The following is a 27,539-nucleotide window of genomic DNA, read 5'->3' on the forward strand; positions in this document are numbered from 1 at the left end:
TGTCGATGTCTGCCCACAACGATGTTTCCGATGATACTATAATCGATTGTCGAAAAAAAACAAAATAAGAACTTACAATTAACATATATTTTACAAATTGTTTTTAACTATTTACATATAAGTAATTAAATATACATGTGCGAGTTAGCAATTTAATTTCTGTTCAAGTATACGTACATATGTATGCATATTATACAAAACAAGCATTTGTTTAATGAACTTGCTTTTAACAATATTCTCCATGACCTTCCCACGATGCCTTCCAAAACACCACCAATTATTATTACATTTTTTTATTACAATAAACATATTTGTATTAAATGCGTCAATTACAAACAAAAACATCAAAGTTGATAAAAAAGTTGGCCAGCATCGATACTATCGCAGTTACATCGATTATTCTTCCACCTCTAGTACTGGCGGCAAGATCGCTCATTGTGCAATTTCGGGCCGTGTTCCGCGGACGTGCGCGCATCGTCAGGTTTAGTCGCATCGCAGTCGTCGTTGCCGCCGCAGCCGTTGAATTTCCAAATTGTTTTCGAATTTTCCGATTTCGATTGGAAACCAAATTTGAGATTGCCCTTGCTTATTTTTTTTTAAATATACTTTTTTTTGTTGTTTGTGAAAATGCCAAATTTGCCATGAGTGTTGAAAAATCGTAGAGATCGCGACGTTTTCCCAATTGGGGGGGAAAATCGAGAAAAGAAAACTCAAGATGAAGCTGTGGAAATCAAAGAAGCCCATTGGTGGCTGTGTGCCCGGCAAATCGGCCGCCCTAAAACAGGACCAACAACAGCAGCAACAGCAGCAGCAGCAACAGGAGTCCCACAACAACTCCTTCAATGGACACCACCATCCGCCGACGGACACTGCCTTGGCGCCCATGCTATCCGGTAAGTGATGGGGCTTTCCCAATCTTTCCATTTTCCAATTTTTCAATTTTTCAATTTCCCCCCTCCCGAAAACATTTCCACTTCCTCACCAGATAGCCAGCCGAAAATCTTCTAAAAGCGCCCAACATGTGCGCTCCCATTTTCCGCTTTTCCGACTTGCCGCTTTTCCCCGCCCGCTCAGGGTTATCGCATTTCCGCCCAAGGTGCTTGCGTACGGCCCTCAAGTGCTCGACTTTAGATATAGATTTGTATACAAATAACCGACGGTGTATTTGCATCTCTATATCCAAGTATCCAAGTATCCAAATAGACATGTACTCTTGAGTAAGGTAGTTTTCGCTCAGTGTATGCTTGTGGGCCAAGACATTGTTTGACATTTTCAATTGAAAGTAATTGCTCGCATTTCGTTTCGTTTCCATTCTCCGATCGCTCGAAATTTGTCAATTGCAACGCCCCATCTCCCCAGAAAGTATTAAAGAAATAAAGAAACCCCCCATGGAGCCCATGGAGCTGGGTGACCTGACCCTTGATTACCCAGCGATTGGTTTAATAGGATCAGTGAAGGCAGTTTGATGGATTACCCGGCCATCGCGGATGGCAATCGAATTGAATTGCCAAATCAGTGAAGTTCAATGGATCGCAGCCATATATCATTGCTAATTGGAGCTGATCAGATAAGCAGATGATCCGATGATCAGATGCATTTCCCATCAATTGAAGACCTAATTGAATGGATTGCGCAATCTCAAGGAAGAATACACAGAATTTTCTGTACCTACTATAATAAATCAGCTTGGAAGTATCAAGAGTATCAAATTTTGCAAGCAGGCTACTGTTTCAACTTTGACCTATCAAAAGTGTAGATCTAGATAGGATCCCCCCATTGGAGGATCTGAGAGACCGTTCCGCGAACGCTGTTCCTGTTTGCATTTGCAGCTTTTCCGCTGATCTTGCGCGGATTAATGATCTTAAAGTGCCGCCAGGATGGAGTTTGGCTGGGATTTAATGCCAGTTAAGGAATTTGGCGGGGGTAAAATGATGGCCCAACTCCAGTTGCAACTGCAGTTGAACTTTCCAATGAATGAAAAGGCCCGAAGTGGCAGAATCAGATATCCATACCGATATGGTATGGATATGGTATGGGTGAAGTGAAGTGAAGAAGTGTAGAAGCGCGCAGGAGATACAAAAGTATCTGCATCTGTTCGTGTGCGCGGGCTTAAATTGCATTTGATGAATTTATGGCATGGCAAGCGTAATTAAGCATTTAATTAAATATTTCTGATGCTCCGCATTGTTGTTGTTGCCCCAACTGTTGCTGTTGCTAGTGCTATTGCTGTTGCTGTTGCTGTTGCTGTTGCCCCTTTTCATTGCTTAATTTTCTTGCGCGGAATGCCACAGATTGTATGTGGTAGATAAGGCCAAGTGCCTGGCCAGAATGCAGCTTCTGCTGGTTGAAGTTGGTCGATGTGGATGTGCTTACTGGGCCAGACAATCGCCCATTGATGCCAAATGACTAGATGAAGGCGTACAGCAGCGGTCAAGATAGTAGTAATTTGAAGGGAGTTTGAATTACAAAGAAGTTTTTAATTATAACTGTTCTTGTTTAGTTTTCCAGTGTATGCATAGTTGAATCTTCCCAGATTTATTTCCCTGTTGACACATAACATTTGATCTCCTATTGTTTCGACCCCCTCTGTAAACCCAAAGGCACGCACGTAGATAGATGCATCTGCAATTGGTGGCTGTGCCTATCCAAAGGCAAACAGAGGCGTGCACTCATCCGCGGAGGGGGATCGAAAAAGGGCGGAGGATGACCAGATGTCACTTGTTTACACAGTAATGACAGCTACAACAGCAGAAACAACAACTGCAGCGATTGATTTGACTGCTCTTTACATTACACTCCCCCCAAAATGCAAACAAAGGCCTGTGAATATCGAAAGGTGTTCAATGTCAATGCACCGAACATCCATCCCATCGAATACTCGTACATCGGAGCCAAAATCAAACAGATGACAACTCAACTCTCCCCAATGGAAATCCAAAAAATAAAGAACCACCCGCTCTCTTGTCCATTTTTATGGCACATTAAGTGCCCATAAAATCAACGACAAAACATTGGAAATCGTAAAAAGAGTTGGAACAACTCGAAAAATGTCGAAATGATATAATAGATCAAGAGATTATATTGCCAGCGTTGACAGGCGATGGGAATACGATCTGAATTCGCGGGGCTTCCCAAGGATTTTTTCCTGTAAAGTAATACTAAAATGCATTTAGGAATATGGAAATCTTATAAATGCTCAAACATCTTAGATATTTCTTTTTTTTTTTGACAAAATGGCATTTGTCCGAAAGAGGAGTAGCAATAAATTGCTACATTTTCACGGTGATAAATAAATGATAGAAAAATGCAATCGAGGTCAAAGTTTCATCTTTTTTGTGATGCTAAATCGGAAAAAGATCACGTCTGACATGGAAAATGTGTCGAACTTATGAGGCGATTAAATTTATGGAATTTATGAATGATTATTACCAAAGTTCCAATGACAAAATCGGCAATTAATTCATAGTGAATAATTCCTTCTGTGTTTCACATCTATATAATGCCATGTGTGTTCTTTGCTCAGATTTTATACGATTTTTCATTGCATATGTCGATGTTTTATGAGCTGCATTGAATAAATGCCTGAATGACAAGTAAAATGCCAAATGAAAATGGGTCGGCTACTATCTATGTTATCTGTGTGTTTTTTTTTGGCTTTATTGTGCGTTTTTTTAGTATTGTTCTCCCATTTTTATTACCAGTGCATTGAAGTGTTTGAAATGTACAACTGATTTGAAAGCAATTGTGTTTTAAACATTTTTTCAAATTAGTTTTTTATGTTCGAGGGGGAGTTTTCACTTCCAAATGTTTTTCACAAGACTTATTTTAAGTACTTTTTGTTTCCTCTAGTATCGCCATAGTTTTTTCTTAGTGTACTCCTCTGTTTTGCTGCAATTTCTGAATCGTTGGCGACATTTCATTGCTGTTGATGGGTTTATTTTCCTCCCCGGAGACCCACTCCCCTACCCCTCCCCCTCTTCGGGGATTTCAGGCCATGCTGCAACAATAAAAACTGGGAGTAGGTTCGCTCATCCAGGGATTTCCATAATTCCCGGTCTATTTCTACTATTTGTACTCCAAGGAATTGGGTGATATGTGATGGATGGATGCAATGGCGGGGGAAAGTGGGGAAAATGGGGAGTTTGGAGGAGTTTTAGGAGCTTGGGGAATTGAGTGAATGGTTTAAGGGCGTCGGAGAGAGGGAGCGGGTTAACTCATTGCATTGTTGCCGACGACAAGAAGTCTGTGCCTATTTGGGTAAATATTCAAATTTCTCTCCCTACACAAAGAAAAAAAAGCATTTCTAACTTCGCAGGATAAGAAAAGTACTTTATCCCTACTTTATCCCTACTTTATCCCTACTTATTGAATTTAAGTTAGGAAGTGTAAAAGTTGTAGAGTTTCGTGAATTCAGTTGAATTGAATCACATTTGTAGCGTCTTGGTCTTGCTTTTTCTGAGTGTAAGATTGTCGCATCACTTCCCTGCCAAGTTCCCCCCGCTCCTTGCCGCCCATCCAGCTGCACTTCCCCATTCGTTTTTGGGCATTTCCCCCCACCTTTTGCCACTTTTCCCACTTTTCCGACTTTTTCAATTTTCATGCCATGTGCGTAAGAGTTTTCTCCGCGTGTGTGCTCGTGTGCCAGTGTGTGTGTTTATTTTTCGCCACATTGCGGCCATCGAGTGTAAACAAAAACAAAAAGGCAACAACAACGCGCCACGTACATGAGCGGCGGGGAGGGGGGCGTTCTGAGTGGAGGGAACTCAACAATTTGACGCAATTAAAAACGAAACGAGTGGGATTCCTCAGTGTGTTCAACAGTTGGTGCTACTTTTCACAGGGGCGCACAAGGGGGTGCTGAAACCCCTCACCCCCTTCAAATGTAACTGTGACTGAAAACCTACATGGAATTAATAGTAGTGTCAAAGTGCCAAGCGGCAAAAAACGAATCACGTTAACAAACTAACAAATAAATAACAAAAATAAAGTAATAACTATGAATGGAATATACAAAGTCACTATCCAAATATGTAAATATGAATAGATATGAGTTATAAGTTTATGAAGATCCCTTCACACAAAAAGTTAGACTACGCCACTGGGCGTTGAGTGTTTTGCTTTCGAGTGGCAAAGAAGAGTGCTTCTTTTGTTTTGGGAGGCGTGAAAATCCTTTAGGGCCCCCATATCATAAAGCTGCCAAATCAAACGGAAGCGACGCCCAAGAAGAAGAAGAGCCAGCACGTAAACAAAGCGCGCTCCAGGCAAATGACATTTGTGCCTGTTACCTCTTTCCCAGCCCCAGCCCCACTGTGCACAGTGGGCCGCATGGCGCACAATAGCTACAGTGGGCGGTTGGGAAAGAGGAGTGGGGGGTGGGGGGTGGAGTGGAATGGCAGCTGCTGCCAACTGATAACACAGAAGCAAAGTTCCGCCACAATAACTGTATAGAGAAGTTCACTGCACTTCCGTTGAACTCCAGGGTTCACTGTAGTCAACTGATTTAATAGCTGATTTTTTTTCAATTCAAACGAACGCCGTGTTAGTTAATGCAAAATTGCTTGAAAGAGATTTTTCTTTGATGAATATTATATACAATTTTACTTAATTACTAAATGAGTAATATTTCGGAGTATTTTTCGCTTTTCTCCAAATGTGTCATGTAACTTTGCAATTTGGTGAAACAAAAGTTTCCTTTCTGCGGCAAGTATATTCAATTTTTAATGGTTTTTGGCATAATATACTCTTGCAATTTCCTCTAGCAAAAAAAAACACCATTAATACTTTTGGCACTTTCCTTTTGAAGTTTTCCAATTTTCGCCTATTTTTGACAATTACTTTTTACCCAGAACCGATTTCGAACCAATTTTATGGTCACTTTTCCTTTGTGTGGTCTTCCCTTGTTTGTTGTTGTAAACAAATTGCTTATGGTTTTGTTGTTGTTGTTGTTGCTGTTGCTGCAGTGGCATGTTGCAAACATTTTGCTGCCATTTATATTTGTTTAATTTTCCTATTGCTGCCGCGAAATCTGCCACAACGACGTCACTCGGCGGCAAACATAAGCGGAGAGAGAGAGAGAGAGAGAGATACAGAGAGAGAAAGAGAAAGGAGAAGGGGAAGAAAATGAGAAATGGAGATGCAGACAGCAGGGGAATCACACATTTCACATAAACATACTGATGCCTACAGTAGAAGTTCCCAAAAGCGAACGTTTACCCTTTAAAGGTAAATACATCAATTGAGATTTTTAGAAACTTTGCAACATTTTCTTCTAGAAAACTTCTAAGGCACAGCTTTTTCCTTAAAATGTATTATTAACTGAAATGCAGAAAGTTGCGTTGCAGAGAAGCAACACTTTGGAATTGAAAATACATTTATTTTGTGGAGCCGCCGAACAGACGCTGTCCTTTGTGTGAGAGATGGTCGGTCCCCGCTTTTCGCCGCTTTTCCTGCCATCCAACTGCATTTCCCCAGCCATTTGCCCGTTTTCCCCATTTTCCCCATTTTCCGCTGCAACCAGAAAATATGCGTAGTGAGGGAAAATGTCACAATTTCAACGGCTGATGGTGCAGCGCAGTGTAAAAATAGCAACAAATACTGAAAATAAAAACAACAACACTCATGGAGCCATGGGCGTACGCCGTTGTCTTACAGGGGGCTACAGTCAGTCCCCTTCGAAATTGGTATGATTTTAGCATTTATAAAACTAGCTGGCAACTTTGGCCCCCCTTTTCAAAAAAAAAAACCCCAACTACGCCACTGTTTGCAGCACACGTTTAATGTAATTTGTTGTTGTTATTGTTTGGGTTTTGCTCCTTTTGTCGCGTCTACAACTTGCATTTTGGATTAATTTGTAAAGTCTGCCGTTGGCTGACAACACTGCCGTCTCTGTCTGTCTCTGTCTCATTAGGCTTGCCTCTCTGTTGCACTTGCACTGCCAGTTGCCACAATTATTTGTCTGTCTGCCACCCACCCATCCACCTCCCTACCGAGCAACTCTTTAACTTTTCCACTTGCCACAACTGGTAGCGCATTTTCCTCACTTTTCCACTTTTCCCCTCATTACTTTCCCCCCTCAATTATGTGTGCAAATATTTATGCTCTCTTATGGTCTTTAATATCTTACAAATAACTGTCATTTTCTTAAATACCACCATCATACAAAGTTCATCAGTTTATCAAAGTTTATCAACCCTTTATTTGTGAACAGATAAAACTCCCTTATCGCGTAATCAATCAAATTTCATAACGATCGAATTACTTTTAGGCGTCGCAGATACGATTAAATGGGTGGATGCTGTGCGCTTCATGGGAAATGCACTTTCAGTATTTGGGAAGTTGGGAAATTGGGAAACTGGGAAATTGGATTCCGACTAGCCATCCAGTGATCGGTCACAGTCTCATTATGGGCGGCATAACACTTCATTTAATCTCATAACCGCCAGCATTTGCCCTTCCCACTTCTTGCATATTCACATATGAATAATGTGAATAATTCACATACATATATCTTTTTACTGGTGGCCCTTTAATTGAATTTCGAGCGCAATGAGTTGCTACAAATCCCCGAAACAAATTTAATGAGGTTTTCGGTTTTCCAATCGTTTTTTCCGCGTGAAGTACTTGAATACTTCAGCTTCTGCTCTTCAAATCGAAGCGTTATCGTTGTCAACGGTAAAATCTCAATAGAGATATCCAAAAATTGAAAAAACTGAAAAACTGAAACTGAAAAACTGAACCTATTTTCATTACGGGAACCCAAGTCTTATCATCAATGGGGCGATTGGTTCATTGGCTTGGTGCGTGAGTTGGCAGTGCGGCCGGGGATCGGTTACGGGTAATTAACATTTTGGGGCATAAATCTGGGGCCCCTTACCGACCGATACGCGTCCGGAATGTTGGGCAACTGGGTATGTTGATGGTGCTACAGTGGACACTGGAGGGGAGAATTTGTCGCACATGGCGTGCGATATGAGAAGTGCTGCTGAAATTGTCTCAAATGCTCTTCCCTTCGCTTGCTGATGTGCAAATGAAATGTGCTGTACACAATTATGACTCCATATGCACTGCGAGAAATGCGCCATGCTAGCTTCTTTTCACTTCTGGCCATCTATCAGCTGCTCAATTGCAAATTTGCTTACGAAATGTTTTAAGTGCAACTTCACTGCTTCTGCTCGCTGCTGCTGCCCCTTTAAACGGGCATAAAAAATACCGAAATGGTCGTAAATCAATTTTGATGCAGAGTTCCGCGACTGCAACGCGACTTGGTGGCGGCTCCCCTTCTCCTCCACCCCCCTCCCTTTAAGCTGCAACATCATTCTGTGACTGCAAACATTTTGCGCGTAAAGGGTGTTTTTATTCGCACTGCCAAGGAGTTGGAGGAGCTGGAGGACAAGAGCCACATTTGTTACGATGTGCGATGTGCGGGCAGCCATGAAGTGAAGACTCCACTGCCCTTCCAGGGATACAGCTCACTGGGAAGCCCCGGGTTCTGGGTTCTGAGTTCTGAGTTCTGGCTCCTTGGGTGTGGCAGGCTCAACGCACAACATTGTGTGTCCTGGTTGCACATACAAACGTCCAGCTGATCGGCTATCAACATTTAAACATTTAAGCAACATTCAAAGGTAGCTTTTCCTACTACTACTAATACTATTTGAATATATCTTTCTTTCACCATATTGTTACATCCCTGAGTGTCTGTTGTGCTTGGGCTATTTGCCTTCATAATTTATTATAAATTTATTAATGTGGCTCAGTCGGCAAATGAATGTCAGCGTTTTGCTAAATACCCGAGGATGTGAGTGGGTCTGTCTTCCTGCTCCTCTCTCCTCCCCTCGAACTCCTTGAGTTTTCCCCTTTTTCCCCTTTTCTTTCTTTTTTTCCTTTTTTTTTGTGGCAAGGGTCGCCCTTTTTTGCGCCAAGTTCGGTTCATTTAAGTTGAGTTCGTTGCGGCTGTTGCACTTTGGCTGCCCCCCACCCCTTGCCACCCCCCCCCTTGCTGCCACTTGCAGCCGACGCCCATGGAGGGCTGTCCTCGGAAATTCGCTTTTGTTGCGGCTTTATCAGATGTTGACATTTTTGCGGAACCACACTCGAGTTCATTTGCAATAATTGGTTTTTCTTGTTGTCTTCGCCAAAGAAGGAAAATGGGCGGGGAAATCCACATATATACATAGGATATATATCTTTTTAAGAGGGGGGTGAAGGGGAGAGCCTTGTGCTAAATAGATTTCATTGTGAAATTTTTGACATTCTCGCATTTTCACGCCCTGAACTGCGTGTCCGTTAATGAAAAAGTCAAAAGTAATGTTATAAAAAAAAAAAGGGAATTGCATTGAATTAATATTAATTTACATCATTAAAGTTTTGAAGTAATAATGGAGCAGTAAATTCTTAGCCTGACAACAATGACAACAAAGAATATTGTCTAAAGTTGTTTAATGAAAAATGTATGAATGTTTACGCTTCGAGTCACTTTTTTGTTTGTAGTGCAGAGCCAGTCTGCATTTTGTGGGTTAATGGATACATGGGCACTTACTCGAACGTAAAAACTACGCAGTTTCCCTTAGTCCCCTTTTAACCCCCCCCCTTTTTTTTAGCCCCCCCCCTTTAACCAGAGTAGTCCCCCCTGAACTGAATAGACCCATTCAATTTTTTTTGTGGCCAGCAAAATAAACTGGAAATTGCGTGGAGAAAAGCGCCGCTAAATGCAAACAATAACAGAGCGTCAAGTTGCCAATAGATTGGCATGTCAATCAATCAATACACAGCGCACAGTCAGTCAGTCAGTTGGACATTCACACACTCAATCAGTCAATTAGTCGAGTCGACTCCTTCCTCCAGCACCTGTCAATTGGATATATGTTTGGATATATGTATCTTACGTATCTGCAAGAACAACTCAATCAAGTAGAACGCTTCGATGGAGGAAGATGGATTAAGATATCCAACTAGATAGTTGTAGCACCTCAAAGATACTGCGTATCTTAAAACTATTTATACTTAAATACTTTGAATTGAGATGTGCGAGATTCCCAGAGTTTGAAATGTCAGTTCCCCCATTTCCACCACTGCCACTTTACTCGTATAATGAACAGATCACGTTGGGCAGATTTCCCTTGAATGGCGTATATTTTGCCAGTAAATGTGGCAAATCGCCGACGCATTCCATTCAGGCAAATGAACTGTTTCAGAAGACAACATAATCGCTGGGAAACCCTGACGTTGACGACCCCCAGCGATGGAAAGGAACTTGTCTACTATCTTGTCTGTCTGGATCGGCACTTGTGCAATTTTCCAGCGCCGATCTGCATATCTTCAGAACTTCAGATCTGGGCATCATCGCCTGGGGTCTATTTCAATCACTGCGAGCACTATCTGTGCCTCCGTCTAATTGGCTCGACAGGATGATGACTTCAGGAAGTGCTCCATAGAATGGGTGGCACTGCCACTCCCACTCCCACTCCCCCTCGCTTTCCCACCCCCTCGCTTTCTCCCGCCTTGCAAGCGCTTGCATCTTTTTCGGATGAGCGCAATTTCCGCTAGAGAAGGAATTGGCAACTGTCGCCGATAAATTTGCCTGCAACTTTTCCGCGAGTGGCCATAAAAACGAACGCACGACAGGCGGCCAGAAGGCAAAAATAGCTTTAACTGCTCCACCACCAAACTGGAGATCCCAGAGATCCCAGAGATCCCAGAGATCCCAAAGATCCCAAATCCATTTCATCTGCTCCAGAACGGAACTGCAAATGGCAATGTGAATTAGACAGCGTCCATAAGTTAATTTGGGCCTAATGTTATGACACTTTCCCGGTTTCTCCCGGAAACACTTAATAGCTGCGGAGCCATAAAGTTGAGTAATGATACTTATAAGTCAATTATCCTTGGCAGTTGTCATATTTGCGAAATTAGCTAAATAGCCGCAGATTTTACATGTTTTTATGATCAAAAGAACATTGGCATTTGCATATCGAAAGGTATCGATTTTATCGACTAATTTGTGGTGTATTATCGGTGACTTTCTTATCGATTGGTTTACTTTCAAATTAATTTCCCTCACAAATAAATAAATTTCGACTAATCCAGAGCTTTCCGCCCACTTGTTAACATTCAAAGTTGAATGTAAGGAATGTGTAAATCAGTTCCGGAATCAAATCGGAACACATGTATATATAGTATGTATATATGTAGATATATATACCTCCATATGTTATTCCAGCACATGTATATAGTATTTCATAAATCCATACGCACTCCATCACATTAGTTGGCTATTTTATGGGCTCTTTTCGATTTCATTTAGCGCTTGGCTCATTTCGACTTGTTTTTTTGTTCACCCCCCACCACCCCCTCAATTTTCCGAGATGGGAAAATGTCGAGCACTTCCAGGGCATCTCGTGTTCGCCTTTGCCTTGTGTTTTTTTTTTGTTTCCCCGCTTTTCGCTTAATTCTGATTACATTTATTTATGAAACCGGGTACATATAATTTCCGCTCGCCGGCCCCAATGAATTATGTCAAAAAACAGAGAGAGAAAAAAACAGAGAAATGAAAACAAGAAGCAAAGCACCGTGGAAAATCAAAGCTGGGCAGCAAAATAAAGAACAACAATATCGAAATAACTAATAGCGCCTTTGCCTGCCAGTGGAAATCAAAATGAAAATCAAAATCAAAATGAAAATCAAAATCAAAATGAAAATGAAAAGCAGCCATGTAAAAATAGCAAATGAAAAGCGCATCCAAAAAAACACGCACTTCAAAGCGAATGCGAATCAAAGCGGAGACGGAATGAAGAAGAAAAGGAGGAAAGCAAAACGAAAGGGGGGGTGGATAAAGGTGAGAGAATTTTCACCTGATTGGAAAAGCTGAGAGAATAGGGCGCCACTTTTCATTGATCATTTACGTGATTTCAGCCTCATCCATTAGTTATAAACTTAAGTTTTATTCTACACAAAGCATGCGAAAGCAACGAAATTTTTTCGAGTGTGGCCAAAGGTGCAACTGAAGCAAATTGGCACACCTTTGCGAGCCGAAGAAGCAGCACGGCCGAAAACCAAAAGAAAACGAATTAAATGAAAATAAATTATAGCGAATCAGCTCTCTATATGTGAAAATTTCATGTGTGTGTTTCTGTGTGTGTCGGTCAAATGAAGCGAAACGTTACGTTTTTTTAGCAGCTCACCGCCCCTGTTAGTTTGCTAGTTTTCTGGTTTTCTAGCTCTCTGGCTTTTCCGTTTTTCCATTTTCTTTTGGGCGCTTTTGCCTAATTATTGTTGCTGCTTTTCATAGTCGGGCGGGCGCATTAAGAAAAACTTTATGCGCCATTGAAGCGTTCGAAAATAAAAGTCGCGTCCGCTTGCGTCAAACGTGGCCACGTGTGTTCTTATTCTATTTGTTCTTTTTTTTTTTTTTGGTTTTTTGTTTTTTTATTTTTCTTGTAATTTTCGGTTGCGTTTTTTTTCGGCATTTTTCTTCTCTTTTTTTTTTTTGCGCCAGCGTGTGCGTGAGGGAAATTCACTCGTTACGCGCACACGGCGTAATTGTAGCAGATCGCGTATACGCCCCATGGTACCCGATAGAAAAAGCCAAAAAGTGTTGCCACACACATCAAAAAGACAAAAAGATGAATGAAGGAGTGGAAAAGGGGTGGGAAATGGGCAAGGGGTGGAAAATAAGGGGGGAGTGCCACATACATTGTATGCGGTACAGTAAATAATCGTACTTCTGGCACCCGAAACTTTTGTGCAACTTTTGTGCTTCCATTGCAAACAATCGTGAATAAGTCTCTTCATCAGTTATTTGTACTGTTTTTTGTTGTATGCATAAGTCTCTTCATCAGTTATTTGTACTGTTTTTTGTTGTATGCAAAAAAGAAATAATGAAATCATTGAGTCATTTGTTGATTGCAAAAAGTGTGGCCATTGTCTGAACATTGTTTTTACTTGAGTGGACTCAAGTTGATAAAGCTTTTTTGTACATTGTATTGGCATTTGCGCTTTATCAAGCCATTCGATTTGATTTCCCAATTTTCCAGAGTGATCCGCCACTTATACTTGTTATTGTGCCACATGTTTAAGGGGCATCCTACAAGATTAATTGAGTTCACATATTTTTTTGTTGTTTTTTTTTTTTTTTTTTTTTATAAATATATCGTTGTACATGTCTGTTTTTGTGGTTTTATAATGCCTCGAGTGAGATTCATTCGCTGGTGGAATTTTAATTGAAGCTTTTTTGGCGACGCCGAAGGTCGCGATTTGTGTATCGTATTTGGGGAAATTGGGAATTCTTCGAATCGAATTGGATACGTTGCATGTAGGTGGTGGTTTTTGGTGGTCGTGGAGGAGGCAGTGCCTCTCCTTTGATGTGCCAGTGTGGCGGAATAGATTAAGGAAAAATGCAAAAGAAGTTGGTCAACGAACGACGACGACTGCCCTTTGATGTGTGAGATGTGGCACCGTGTTTATTCTAGTTTTTTCTCCTCTCTCTCTATTTTTCTTGCAGTTGACCGGGCGATGAGTCCGGCGCAATCGGAGGACTCCGGACTGGCACCGGAAAGGGGAACCACCTACGCCACCATCACTCTGCCACGGAATGCCCTGCATTTGGCCATCACATTCGCAGGTGAGAAGGGGGGGGACTCATCCACGTCCACTAATGCATCTCAAGTGGAACGCAAAGGAAGGGTTGGGGATCCGTGGATCTGTGGATCTGTGGATCTGTGGATCTGTGGAACTGGGGATTTGGGCATCCCTGGGGTAAGTCGATATCTTTATGGCGGTTTTAAGGGGAGTATGTATGTAGCATACATACATATACCCGTTTGTATTTGTGCGAGGGGAAATCTTCTGACAGCTGTCATGGTAAATCAGCATTGATTGTATAATTATGTTAGACACAAATTGAGCCACGGATCAATCAAATCAATTGAGAGAGCACATATTATGCGGGTCGCTAATGATTAAGATTGCTTAACCCATGAAAATCTCCGATCAAATACAATTTGGCACAACTGAAGTGGTAGATTCATTCAAGTTGAGGTATAAAAATAGATAATTAACTTATTATTTTTCCAAGGTTACTGTGTACATTTTGATTGAGAAATAACCAAAAAAAACTGCTGCAAAATAAAGCAGTTTTAGCTAAAAATTTCCATAACTCAATATTTTGCTTATAACAACGAAAGGATATAATCCTAATATGGCAAGACATATCTCATTGAACTCGTAACTTAATTTTAAATCAATTGGCATTCCAAACAAAGCTTTAATGTAGTTCCTAAGTTTACATTATTCGATGTATAACTGAATGGTGTGAAGTATTTTGTAGATGTTCTTAGCTAAAAACCGACTTAAAAACCGCATTTAGTTATAATAAAATATTTTATAATAAAAAAAATATATATAAGTGTCTATATAGCCCCTTATATCCGACGGCTGTACTAATTTCTGGGGCTCAGCATTGATTTATTGTGATGTCGATGGGGTCGGCTCCATGATGGGCTGCCCTGTGATATTGTTTGCAATGGGATGGGATGGCATGGGATGTGATGGAATGGGATGCGATGGGATGCGATGGCATGGCCAACAGTTCGGGGTGGCTCCTGGTCTATAGCTGTAGTATTGCTATTGCCATTGCTATAGCTGTATTCCGCCGATCGCCAGACAAAGTGGGCCGGCCCCGAATCATTCGATTTGAATGCGGAACGCGTCTCCGTCTCCGTCGATAATGCCGTTGCTCCGTATTCACAGTCGCATTCGTATTCGTATTCGTATTCGTATTCGTAGTCGTATTCGTAGTCGTAGTCGTATTCGTATTCGTATTCGTACTCGTACGTATTCGTGTCTCCGTCTGCCGTTGTTGCTGCCAAAATAAATCATCGTTCCAATCTACAGAGAAGCCCACCCCCAGGGGCAAGTTGAGGGGGCGGTTGGAGGGTTTCTTCGATGCCAGACATAATAATGAGTATGTACACGTATGTATGTGGCCACAGTAGCATTCACTACTATAGTTACCAAACAAAACATATTTCAAGCCCATTCAAAAAAAACAATCAAAAGTGATAAGAAAACAGTTGACAGCAAGCATAAATTGTACATTTGTGTGCACCAAAGTGAATGGTATTATTAGCAGCTAGCAACTATTTGCTCACCCGCTGCTGTAGCTGTTGCTGTGACTGATTTCGTCTGAATCAGAATATAAAGTCCACCCATTCGGATTTTGTACTCTTGACTAATCTGCCGCGCTGAGGATTTTGGCTAGAAGTGAAGTGGGCTGAAGTGGGCAAGGGTCGTCTTTTATTTTCTTTTTCTTTTTTTTTTGGTCATTTTGGGGGTTAACCTTAGACTTACTCCCGCTGGTCGCTGACGTAAGCATTGCCTCCATATAACCCAATCCCGATCCATTATCATCTTCTCCGTGGTCGCCAGCCAGCTATGTGTGTTGTCATAAAGCGTCGCGTCGCCTCTGTTTTTCCCCAACCATTTTTCTGCAATTTTTCTGCCTTTCTTGTATTTTCCTTTTTTTGTTTTTTTTTTTTTTTGTATTTTTCGGCGGCTAGCTCTTCAGTTAGTTTATTTTGTTATTTTTGGCAATTCGCCAGCAGCGCTCCCATTGCGGCTGGCCCCAAACTACTGGCCGTCGTCTATTTTTTTTTACCCAATTTCTTTATTTACGCGCCGCACTACGAGTATCTAGTTTTTCCCTCCCTCCCCTCCCCTCCTCACCTCTCGATTTTCATGCGTTTTTCCTGTGTGTCGGCTGATGAGTCGCTGACAGAGTCGCCACAGGAATCCAGGGGGGAATCAGGGGGGTTACCACATACAACCTCCAGAGTCATCAGTCATCGGGAGGCTGAGGATGAGGAACTGTAATTAATTCGCCAAGGTGTTGGTCTCTCAACGGGGAATTGATCTCACACGCACTTTGGGCTATCAGATGTCTATCTATCTGGGATTTATGTGGTTTATCAACTTAAGTAACTGGGAAATATCAATAAAATCTATAAAACTTATTAACTACACTCAGTTCATTTACTGCAATCAGGGGTATAGCATATAAATAACTACATCTTTAAGATATCTTCCTATATAAAGTATAAATCCTTTTTTCTATCAGATGTCTATCTATCTACGAATTATGTGATTTATCAACTTAAGTAACTGGGAAATATCATATATATCTACTGGCATTGGTTGAAAGTCTATTAAACTTATTAACTACACTTATTTCATTCAATCAAGTGTATATTTAAGATATCTTTCAATATATAAATACGTATACGTATCTTGAATCCCCTAGAACGCAACGATCTGTCGTATCCGCCGGTGGTGGGCTCCCTAAATCCGGTGGGTCATGCGGCGGACTTCCTGGCGCCGGGCGATCGTCTCCACCAGATCGACGGCATATCGACGATCGGGCTGAGCAACCAGAAGGTGATGAACATGCTCTGTGCCGGTGGATCGGATGCGTGTCCAGCCATCGTGGAGATCGAATACTCTCTGCCCGAATGCAGTAGGTTAACCCATTGCAAAGTGTGGTCAAACAGTCCATAAACTCTTTCTTTTTTTTTTTTGTTTTTTTCATATATTCTTTCCGGGTGGCGCAGCAGTTTCCCAGAACAGCCTTTGTGTGACCTCGAAGCTGGCGCAGATCACCGTGGAGCGGGAGAGTGGATGCCTGGGCCTGACGTTGAGGGGCGGTGCCGACTACCCGCTGATCGTCACCCATGTGAGGCCACATGGACCAGTCTATAAGACCGGTCGCATCAAGCCAGGCGATCGCTTGCTGCGCGTCGATAATGTGAGTGATTTGGTTGTTCGATTTGGAGTGACACTTCCGTTTGCCGCTTTGGTTTTCTCCAGAAATTTTGCCATGCCAAAAATAGTTTTGATTTTCGTTAGAATAAGTTACGAAATAGATATGTTATCTAAATGGTTATATTTTTACTCAGGTCTCACTAATTGGCAAGACGCTGGCGGAGGCGCAGCAGATCATTAAGTGCGGCGGTCATGTGGCCGGTTACACCAACCTGACCATCGAGTACGATGTTTCCGTGGTGCAGAGCGTGGAGTTCTCAATGGGACCGCTGCTCATCGAAATCGAGCGACCAATGAACGACAAGTTGGGCCTGGTGCTGTGCAACTATACGGCGACGATGCCCGCTTCCGGTTCCGGTGCCAGTACGCCATCCAGTGTGGAGAAGATCGAGGAATCGACGGGCGTCTTTATAGCCAGTATCCTGCCCGCCAGCATTGCAGATCGGTAGGTGATGCTCATATACATACATATCATATATAATATATGTATCTGGGATGCATTTGAAATTTTGTCTTGTGTTCCAGTTGCGGCGCCTTATCCGTTGGCGATCAGGTGCTCTCCATCGACGACACAATGATCGAGCACACCGCCTTCAGTCCCGACGAGGTGATGACCATATTGGACACCAGCACGGGACGCGGCTACACGCAGATGCAGATCATGCCCGCTCACGCGTTGGCCCGTCGCGGTGAGTATTCGTGTGCTTTTGGTTTGCAAGTTCAGTGTAGACCATACCAGAAACCACCCCCTCCCCAATTTCATTATTTTTTCGGCTATCTGCTAGTCGAAATCTGCAAGGCCAAATCAGCCAGGCTCCCAAGCGGCGCGACGAAGGTCTGCGTGGGCGTCACGGCTAATGAACAGCAATGGCAGCGGCGGCTGAAACAATAGAGACGCCAGGCCTTATAGAGTTTTGGAGCGAGTGGAGATCGATGAGTTCTAGACGAAGTTATATCATCTAATATAGAATAGCACACCAGTTAAGAATCAGCATTCAGTGGAAGTTGAGTTGGCCACTTGCTAATGCTCCTAGAAGCGCTCAGTCCACCCTCGCTGCAGCCAATCAATTGTTTTTCCAAGTTTTTCCCTCCATTTGCTAAGCAAACACGCAGCGTCGCAGTCCAAAATCGTTTCCCCCAAAGTAGTCTCCTTCTTTTTTTTTATTTTTTTGACAATCGATCGAATCCAAATCCGAATCCGAATCGGAAATAGCAAATGGAATAGAAAATAACAGCGGCGAGTGGATGGAGGCCATAAATTGTGGTCTGGGCAGAGAGGACACGCAGCTGGCTAAGCTGCGGATCAGTCGCCAGTGTGGAGTGTGGAGTGCGGAGCGCCAGCGGAGAAGGTCTTAAAAGCTTCCACAAGTTGGAGGTGTGATTGAATGTACCAGATATCCAGGGGGGGGGGGGGGGGGGGGGGGGTGAATTACTTAGCCAAATGGAAAGAGAGGAGGCAGCGGAGAAGGGGGCATTACTTACACTCCCTTTTTTGTTTAGTGGGAGATCTATGAACTTGGAAGCAGATGTAACTCATACCAAATCCTTTCAGGTCACACGGCGCTGGGCAGTCCCAAGTACAGCTTTAGCACCCTGGAGTCTCGCAAATCCTCGACGGCGGGTCGCCAGCGTCAGCGTTTCGCGCGCAAGAGTTCGCTGCCGCTGGAGAATCCCGGCTCCACGGGCGCATCGATGGCCACTGGTGGCATCCATGGCAGCAGCAGCTTGGGCATGGGTCTGGGCCTCTGCCGTGCGGAGAGTTTTCCCGTTCTCCTCGATTGCAGCCACGGAGCGGGCATCATCCTTTCTGATGCGTTAACCGGATCTGGTGGATCTGGTGCTGTTGCCATTGCTCAGATTCTGGCGGATTCGGTGGCCGATCGCAGTGGTTGCATTCAGGCGGGTGATCGCATTGTGGCCATCAACAAGATGTACAGCTTGGATGCGGCGGCCATGAGGCAACTGCTCGAGGGTGGATCCATACGCAATGGAGCGAGCACTGGAACGCCGGCCAACTGGCTGGAGCTGGAGATCGAGTTCGATATGCCGGATGCCGTGGTGCCCGCCAGTGGTGTCTTCAGTGTCAAATTGCTGAGGGCCGGCAAGTGTGGACTTGGTCTGAGCGTGAGTGGTTCCAGTCATGGTGGCTTGGTCATTTCGGACGTGAAAATGGGCAGTCCTGCTCATCGCAGTGGCTCCCTGCGAACCGGCGATATTCTGCTGGCCGTTGATCAGCATCCAGTGCAGCATTTCAATGTGGACGCACTGCTGAAAGAGGAGGGCAGAACGCAGAATCCCAGCCACAGTTCCTCTGACTTCACCACGCTGACGATCAAGCGAATTGTGCTGCCCGACTTCCTGCCCATGTCCAGTCCGATTTACAGCAATTGCCCGGCGAGTGGCATCAACTTGGGCATGGGCATGGGTATGGGTGTGTCCAACAGCACGGATCACGATCTTTATAGCAGTGCCTATGTGACGGCGGGCAAGTATGCCGACTGTGTGTCCCTGAAATCGAGGACACCGCAACCGGATTACTTCCGAGTGCCCAGCATGGACGATGCCAGTCTGCAGTCTGTGCAGTTGCGATCGGGATCGGGCACAAATGGCGGTAACCAGGCGGGCAACAGCTGGTCCACCGGCGTCAACAGCCGTTCCTATGTGGCGCCAACCAATACGCAGAGTCTGACCACCGAGTTGCCCGAGGAGGAGGACGAGCAGGAACAGTTGTATCCCGGATACGAGCTCAATCGCTATGCCAGGTGCGTCCAAATCCTATTATATGCTTGAAACACATCTCTGAATATTGTTTCTTTTTACAGTGTTGATTGCACCGCCTTGCCGCCGCCCATGGAGAACAAGGTGTACGGATCGGCTGCCAGTTCGAGCAGCAAGAGCAGCGGGAGCAGCCTGCACCAGGTCATCTTCACGGTGCGCTTGGAGCCCAAGGGAGGATTGCTGGGCATCACACTGGCCGGCAGCGAGGACATCACCAAGTCCATTACGATCAGTGGCCTCGTAGAGGGTAGGTCTACATACATACGATCATATTATAATTATTGCAAACTAAATCACATGTATATTATAAAAAACAGGTGGCATTGCGCACAAGAATGGCCAGATCCATGTGGGCGACCAGCTGCTGGCCATCGATGAGCATTCGGTGCAGGGCATGCCCCTTTCGCATGCCACCAGTCTGCTGCAGAATCTTGGCGATTTGGTCGACCTGAAGATCCTGCGCAGTCACGATCTGGCCAATGGCAGTCATCTGCCGCAAACGCAGGCCATCTATGCCAAGGTGCAACGGCGTCCGCGGAGTCCGTCGGCCAATACGGAGGCCAGCAAGGAGTCGGGCAGCGGGAATGCCAATGGGGGCGGAGCAGCCAATGGGAATTCGGGCAGTGGAAAGCCCCGCGTGTTCCATGTCACCTTGTACAAGGATAAGGTGTACGATGACTATGGATTCTCCGTTTCCGATGGACTTTACGAGCGCGGCGTCTTCATCAACAGGATTCGCAGCGGTGGTCCCGCCGATATGTGCGGTCTCCTGAAGCCCTTCGATCGGATCATGCAGGTTGGTCTGAAGCTATCCTCAATTGTATTATTTTATTTATATTTATTTGTGTATGTATATCCCCAGGTGAATGAGATGAAGACGCAGGACTTTGATTGCTGCCTTACCGTTCCGCTGATCGCCGCTGCTGGCGATAAAATCGAGATGATCATGCAGCGCTCCGAGTGATCCCACTTGCCCGAGATCCTTATGTTAAACTAGTTGTATGCTAAGCTAATCCTAAGTGCCATTGCTAGCCCATAATATTATATACTACATACATACATACATATATCCCTGTATTCTTTACCGAGCGAAACCTGCACACAAACAAATGAAAAATCCCCTATCGTCAAGGAAAATTTGGCGCAAAACAGTCGGCCATAACCAAATAATGCCCTTCTTATGATAGATCTGACATAATTATACGTTAAATCTACGCTAAAATTTGTTTTCTAGCAAATAAACAATCGTACCGAAAGTTTGTTCCAAACTAAACAATCAAAACTATGAGTAATTCATTTGCTTTTAAAGATTACAAATTTCCAGCCTCTTGTCTATGCTTAGATGACCTACATTCTTGAACGTATGCCAAAATGTTGATTAGAACTTGGCTTAGGAAAACCATAAGCTAATTTATAGAGAATATAAGTAACTATAAAAAAGTATAATTTAAAGCTTGGTCTTACCAGCTTTCAGCTTCATTTTCCATGTATATAAAGTCCTTTCGTAATAACCATGGCTCTTCACCGTTTAACATTTGGCACGTACTTTATACTTTGTACCCTGTAAAGCTATAGTCCGCCGATCTGGCACTGATCTATGTAAACAGTAATCCCCTTGGGGGCTTATGTCATTGACAGCGATTGCAGTGATTGCAGTGATTGTTATTCAATATACTCAGCATTCTGCAGCACTGTGTGTTCCGTTTTCAATTAGCCAATCGGTGTAATCTATATGCCCCATGTAATTCGCGTTGTAAACAAAATGTTTTTATACTTGCTAGGGCCCAGTGGGCGTGGCAGGGGCTGAGCCTATGACGTTGGACCCTGTGATGGGGGAAATATCAAAAACAAATAGACAGACACCTGTGCTGATGTGCAATGCAAGTGGATTTTTGAACCGGAATCAATTTTCGAACTCAAAGTTCGCTGCTTATCGGTCATCGGGGGTAATAGCTGCTAAATTTGCACGGAAGTAATACGCCCTGAGTCATAATCATTTAAATATAGAGCGTATTTCTAGCTACGTACTAAGTATTTTTCCAGGGTATTCGTTTGGGTTGTGGAAAAAGGTTTGGCAAAGGGGATGCCGTCGACCGTCGGCCGTCAAAGAAAGTCGTAAACAAAAACAAGAAGGAATCAAGCAGACAGACTTTGGGTCATGATAACGCATTGGAAAGGCCGCCTCTTTGACGTCAATGGGCAATATTCGAGATCCTGGTGGAGTAAACACCTTCACCGGACTTTGGACGCCTCGAAAGCGAAACGGGATTCTGCGAGAATCGCTGCCTGATAACGTGTGTGCCAATGGCAACATAATGCATACATATGTATGCCTAATACATATGTATATGCAAATATGTTTTGTATTGACACCATCACCTGTCGGGGGCGGTGAGCGGGACGGGGGCGTGGCAGGGGCCCGTCGATTGACACAGTTTTCTCAGAAATTCACTTCGCCCTCTGCACACAGAGAAATAGGGTTTGAGTAGAGCAATAAACTAGGTTCGTAGTAAATATATGTAAATATATTCTGCAAAAATATTGAATTTTGAAAAATATGAGAATATAGAGAATATATTAGATTATAGAGAAAATATTAAGACATATAAACTTAAATTATAATATTATGATTATGATATTTGCATGGTTCAAAAGGGAATCTTTGTAAGTGATATCTGAACAATAGTATCTTTTTCTCTCCGTGCCCAATGGGTTCAGCTGCTGATTGTCCAAGAGGAGATGGGGGTGGAAGTGGGGGCTGTTCCCCATCCTTCATTGCTGACCCATCATGGGATCCTCCCTTGCGCCGCCCTCTTCCTGTAACGAGATTGCCCAACGCCTCCATGGCGGTCACTTTGTTGTCGTCGGCGGAGCGCATCGGCTTCCTTATCAAGAAGGTGCATCCAACAAAGCGCAGCTGGTGTACTTTGCATCTACACTGAGCGAAACGCTTGCCTTGTGCTCAGGGCCACTTCTTTACGCTCTGTTCCGCACACTCTCCGCTGGAAGTCGCGTGCCGAAGCTTATTGGTGGTCAGTGCTGGCTATATAGCGAAGATATGACATGACTACTAAAAAATAAATATATATTTTATAAACAAGTCAAAAGAGTAAAAAATTAGTGATAAATATGTGTGCATAAGTTAAGGGTTAAAGAAGAATAAAGAGTTTCATTTAAGAAAGCCTCTAAAGGTAATGTCATGAGTAATTCCATGACTGTTTACTAAACTCAACCATCGAGTGTTAGCCGTAGTGTTCACATATATATGTCGGAAAGTCGGCGGATCGAGCAGCACTATCGCCGCCACTTCATCGATCGGCGGCTTCGGCTGCAGCTTCGGATGCAGCTTTCTGATTTCGTTGTTTCGGTTACGGATTCGATTTCTCGCGACGTCTGCGTCTTTATAAAAAATGCGTGGGGCGCAGCTGATCCGCTCAGTGCGGCGACGGTTCCCAAGCGACTCAGATCGGCGGAGATATACCCCCATATATATATATATATATACATATACATATAGTCATAGGCGATAGTCAAAGTCGAATAACGAGGAACGCCAGCTAACCAGCTAACGGCACACTCGAGACGAAAGACAGTCGATAAGATTAACGTCAACTTAATTAAAACCCTTCGAAAAGAAAAGAAAAGCCAGGCACCAAAGAAGCGATCGATCGATCGATCAAACAATCGATCCCATCGCAACGCGACCATACACTTCTAGCCTTTGATAATAGCCAATAGTCGAGTGGCACTCGTTGCAAGTGATTTGTGATTGTGTTTCTAAAGCCCTGGGAAAAAAAATCAGTGTGTGTTTCAAGTTGGGCAGTACGCAGAGATCCAAGAGCTTACAAGAGGATTCAGATACTAGTGCAGGATGTACGTGGCCAACACCACGGGCGGCCTAATGCTGCAGACCATGTTGTACCTGGCCAATCACACCAGCCGGGCGGCGGTCAACACGCTGGTGGACCTGCCACCAGCTCCCAAAAGTGGTAAGTAATCCGAGTCGCCAACCAGCGCAACTAGAACATGTCCATTGAAAGTGGCCCAAAAGTATCTTTCAAAGTAGCTATCAAAGTATATCAGTATTGTAGATCAAACAAATCTTTACAAAAATATGGCACTTAAATTAGATTTTTATTATACAAAATCACAACTAGAAACTCTCATTTGTTTTTTCATAACTCAAAATAGACTCAGTTTAGAGAGCTCAGCATATATAGATCAAACAAATCTTTACAAAAATATTGCACCCAAATTAGATTTTTATTATACAAAATCACAACTAGAAACTCTCATTTGTTTTTTCATAACTCGAAAAAGTCTCCGTTTAGAGAGCTCAGCATTTGTAGCTATGATTTTGGCCGCCGCTGTGGCATTTGAGCCCAGTTAGGGCCACCTTAAGTGGTTTTTTTTTCGCTGTTTGTGTTGTGTGTGCTGCACAAACAGTATTCGGATCTTTAAGTGGTTCGAAAAACCAAAGATGCCAAATGGGGAAAGCTCTGCCAAGAAGCCCGCGGCGCTGGCGATCACCTGAGTGATGGACGCACAGGTGGCGATTTGATTTGGAAATCAGGGTCCCAAAAGGCTAATGACGCGACTCCGTCCGGTGCGGTTTCCAATACATAACGTACATATATCTACGTACTTATATGTAGATATATGTATTTAGTTTAGATTTAAAGGGACGCGGCACACGCCTATCTAATCGAAAACTTCCGATACAAAACGGAAAGCCAAAGAAGACCGTGATAAACTAAAGACGTCCACTATTCATGCACCACTGGCCAAATAAACTTGAGTTTGCTGGCCAATAGGGAAATACCTAATGCCAGTTTAGAGGCATCTTCAAAATTGTCAATTGTCTGCGACTTTTCATGGTTCGTTGGGCTTTTGCAACAGAACTCAGCAATTCTAATTGCGATCTGCAAGATCGTTAGGGTTAGGGAATATTAAAATTACAAATGCGTTCAGTTTAATGGTTTTATAATGCTTGTTATGGTCTCTTGGATTGGAAACTGCTACAGTAGATTAGGTCAAAGATTTCAGCCCAAGTGGTTCTTTGAACAATAACTATATAAGTGTAGTGATAGTTGGTTATTTGTTGCTAAAATAGCAGCACGCTTATCTGAGTTCAGGTGTTCGCTGTTCCGTTGATTTACAATTTATGGCCCAAACATGGCACAACTAACCCACTGATTTGCTCAATCCTCGCCAGACATCAACGAGGTGAAATGCTTCGGCGTGTACGGCTGCTTTCCGATCAATGGACCCTGGAACACGGTGACCCGTTCCATAAATGTGCATCCGCAGAAGCCCTCGGAGATTGAGCCACATTTCACGCTGCACACGCGCAGGGCATTGGATCAGCCCAAGTATCTGGATCTCAATGATCCGGATAGCGTCCAGGGCATGGGTATGGATCCGAAGGGCAAGATATTCCTGCTAGTCCATGGCTATCTGGAGTCCGGTGAGATACCCTGGATGTGGGACATGGCCAAGGCGCTGCTCGCCCATGAGCCCGAGGGTCGGGCAGCTGTGGTGCTGATCGATTGGGGCGGTGGTGCCAGTCCGCCGTATGTCCAGGCGGTGGCCAATATCCGGCTGGTGGGCGCCATCACCGCCCATGTGGTGCACATGCTGTACGAGGAGCTGCGTCTGCCGAATCTCGACAATGTCCACATCATTGGCCACTCACTGGGCGCCCATCTCTCCGGCTATGCTGGCTATCACCTGCAGCACGACTTTGGTCTGAAACCGGCCAGGATAACGGGTCTGGATCCGGCTGCTCCACTCTTCACCGACACCGATCCCATTGTGCGGCTGGACAAGACGGATGCCCACTTTGTGGACATTGTGCACACGGACGCCAATCCACTGATGAAGGGTGGACTGGGCATCAATATGCGATTGGGTCATGTGGACTTCTTTCCCAATGGTGGTTTCGATAATCCCGGCTGCAACAAGAAGTTCCAGGATGTGGTCAAGAAGAAGACGCTCTTCCTGACCATGCAGGAGTTCCTCGGCTGCAATCACATCCGCAGTCAGCAGTACTTCACGGAAAGCATCGGCTCGCAGTGTCCTTTCCTTGGAATAACCTGTGATTCCTTCGAGGTGGGTAACCCTTTCAACAGTTCCACAATCCTGTATATTCAAACTCTTTCGTTTATTGCAGAGCTTCAAGGACACGAAGTGCACCAGCTGCGAGGAGCCGGGCCACACGTGCCTGCGAATGGGCTACCACAGCCAGGAGGATTACCAGGAGCAGGTGGATCTCGGCCAGCTGCAACAGGGCGATTCACCAGGAGTCTTCTACCTTTGGACCGGCGATAGCAAACCCTTCTGCCGCCTGCACTACAGGATAACAGTGCGGGTGTCCGGACACGACGAGAGTACTCTGCATGGCGGCGAGGTGGGCATCCTGTCCATTCAGCTCCACGATGCCCTGGCGAAGATGGGTGGCAAAAAGGAACGCGCTGCCACGGAGCTGATGAAGTTCTCCCAGAAGGCGATGTACTTTGAGCCAGGCTATGAGTACAAAGCCTTGGTGGCCGGACGCAATCTCCGGGAGCCGGAGTACGCGACTGTTAATTGGGAGTACCCCACCAATATACTGAATCCACTCACCTGGCGCATCCTATCTGCGCCGCGTATCTACTTGGAGTACATACTCATCGAGGCGATGGAGTCCAGCGACTTGTACCTTAAACTGTGTCCGCAGCACGAAGGAGCCATTCTCACGGGCGCCGAAAATGTCCTGCGCTCCAGCTATTGCAAGGATTAATGGTAGCCTGTTTACCTAGCCACTTGGTTAGTTTTTTGGCTAATTGATGATGATATTGTCATTTCTAGTAGTCAATCAATTAACCACTAAATTCGGAATTGTATGTAAGCTATATCATTACTTAATTAGCTAATTAATTTTGATTTTCGCTCATGTCCAATGATTAATTAGCTAATTAATTAAGCAATTAGTTGGCACTTCCTCAGCACAAATGCTTTGTGTACAAAATCAAAGAAAGCAGTGCAGGTTTGCGCCACCGCTAAGTTGTTGGAACAACCAGAGCAGCCACAAAGGTGCGTGTCTGTGCTATGGGAACAGTTCGTAGCAGTGTTCCCAGTGCGACTTTTATAGCAGCGCGCTGAGGAGGAAAAGTTTGTATTTTATTATAGTATTTGAATAGTTCGCAATACGAAACAATCATCAAACCGTTATTTATTTTATAAAATAATATTTTTTTGCATATATTCTTTTTTTTTTTTGAGTTAAATGTATGTGTAGTCGTAATTTAATGTAAATAAAAATTAAAAATGGAAACAATCTTTCTGCGCTTATATTATAGTATATGTACATGCTCCATTTTCAGAAGTAACTCTCGTGTGATATTCAAATGAAGACCCATTTCTTGCGCCGAAAGCGCGACTTATGGGCAACTTGAAGTTGGTTGAAGTTGAATGAAGTTAGATGAAGTTCGATAATTGTGATAAAAAGGTTAAAGACAACACGACAAGCCCCCAGTTGTGGATGGGATGTGCCTGCCATAACTCAAATCAGCTGTGGATTCTAATGAATTATAAACACAAACACGAAACCCTGGAGACGGGGCACATTCCATGACATGGATATGGGGGATATGGGATACCCGGTCTGTGTTGATGTTAATATTTTAAATGCTTATCGGGGCAAATGTATCTATCGCATGCATGTGTATCTTTTACATATAATTGATATTATCTGCATTGATTCGACTCGTTTTCAACTTTAACTTCGTTCGCTGCTGTCTCGAATTCGTTTTCGGTTTTTGGTTTTTGGTTTTGGTTTTCGTTTCTGTTTCTGTTTTGTTTTTGTTTGAGTTTCAGTTTAAGTCTCTGTTTCTGTTGCTGTTGCTGTTTCTGCGGCCGGCTCTTTGTTTTATGATCGAACATTTGGACATTCCAACGCTCTCCGGGCAGCC

The 27,539-nt window shown here is 43.9% G+C and overlaps 2 protein-coding genes across 4 annotated transcripts; both read left to right on the plus strand.

Annotated features, from left to right (window-relative positions):
- Positions 1 to 431: 431 nt before the first annotated feature.
- LOC6525500 (glutamate receptor-interacting protein 2) lies at positions 432 to 20,869 on the plus strand. 3 transcript variants are annotated; one of them, XM_002101299.3, is made up of 10 exons: positions 432 to 893; positions 13,496 to 13,615; positions 16,292 to 16,504; positions 16,599 to 16,792; positions 16,944 to 17,254; positions 17,335 to 17,498; positions 18,362 to 19,571; positions 19,632 to 19,834; positions 19,905 to 20,383; positions 20,450 to 20,869. In XM_002101299.3, exons 1-10 carry the CDS (start codon positions 716 to 718, stop codon positions 20,549 to 20,551), a joined length of 3,174 nt encoding a protein of 1,057 aa, XP_002101335.1. In that variant the 5' UTR covers positions 432 to 715; the 3' UTR covers positions 20,552 to 20,869. The 3 variants fall into 3 exon arrangements, with proteins under 3 accessions (XP_002101335.1, XP_039226160.1, XP_015046310.1); XM_039370226.1 differs by having other exon boundaries at positions 16,602 to 16,792; XM_015190824.3 differs by lacking the exons at positions 432 to 893; positions 13,496 to 13,615; positions 16,292 to 16,504; ... (1 more) ...; positions 16,944 to 17,254; positions 17,335 to 17,498 and adding an exon at positions 18,000 to 18,184.
- Positions 20,870 to 23,026: 2,157 nt separating this feature from the next.
- LOC6525501 (pancreatic triacylglycerol lipase) lies at positions 23,027 to 26,902 on the plus strand. The gene is made up of 3 exons (XM_002101300.4): positions 23,027 to 23,576; positions 24,803 to 25,698; positions 25,760 to 26,902. The coding sequence occupies exons 1-3, from the start codon at positions 23,459 to 23,461 to the stop codon at positions 26,366 to 26,368; spliced, it is 1,623 nt and encodes a 540-aa protein (XP_002101336.1). The 5' UTR covers positions 23,027 to 23,458; the 3' UTR covers positions 26,369 to 26,902.
- Positions 26,903 to 27,539: the final 637 nt, after the last annotated feature.

Source organism: Drosophila yakuba, chromosome X, assembly GCF_016746365.2.
Source record: "Drosophila yakuba strain Tai18E2 chromosome X, Prin_Dyak_Tai18E2_2.1, whole genome shotgun sequence".
NCBI classification, from domain to species: Eukaryota; Metazoa; Arthropoda; class Insecta; order Diptera; family Drosophilidae; genus Drosophila; species Drosophila yakuba.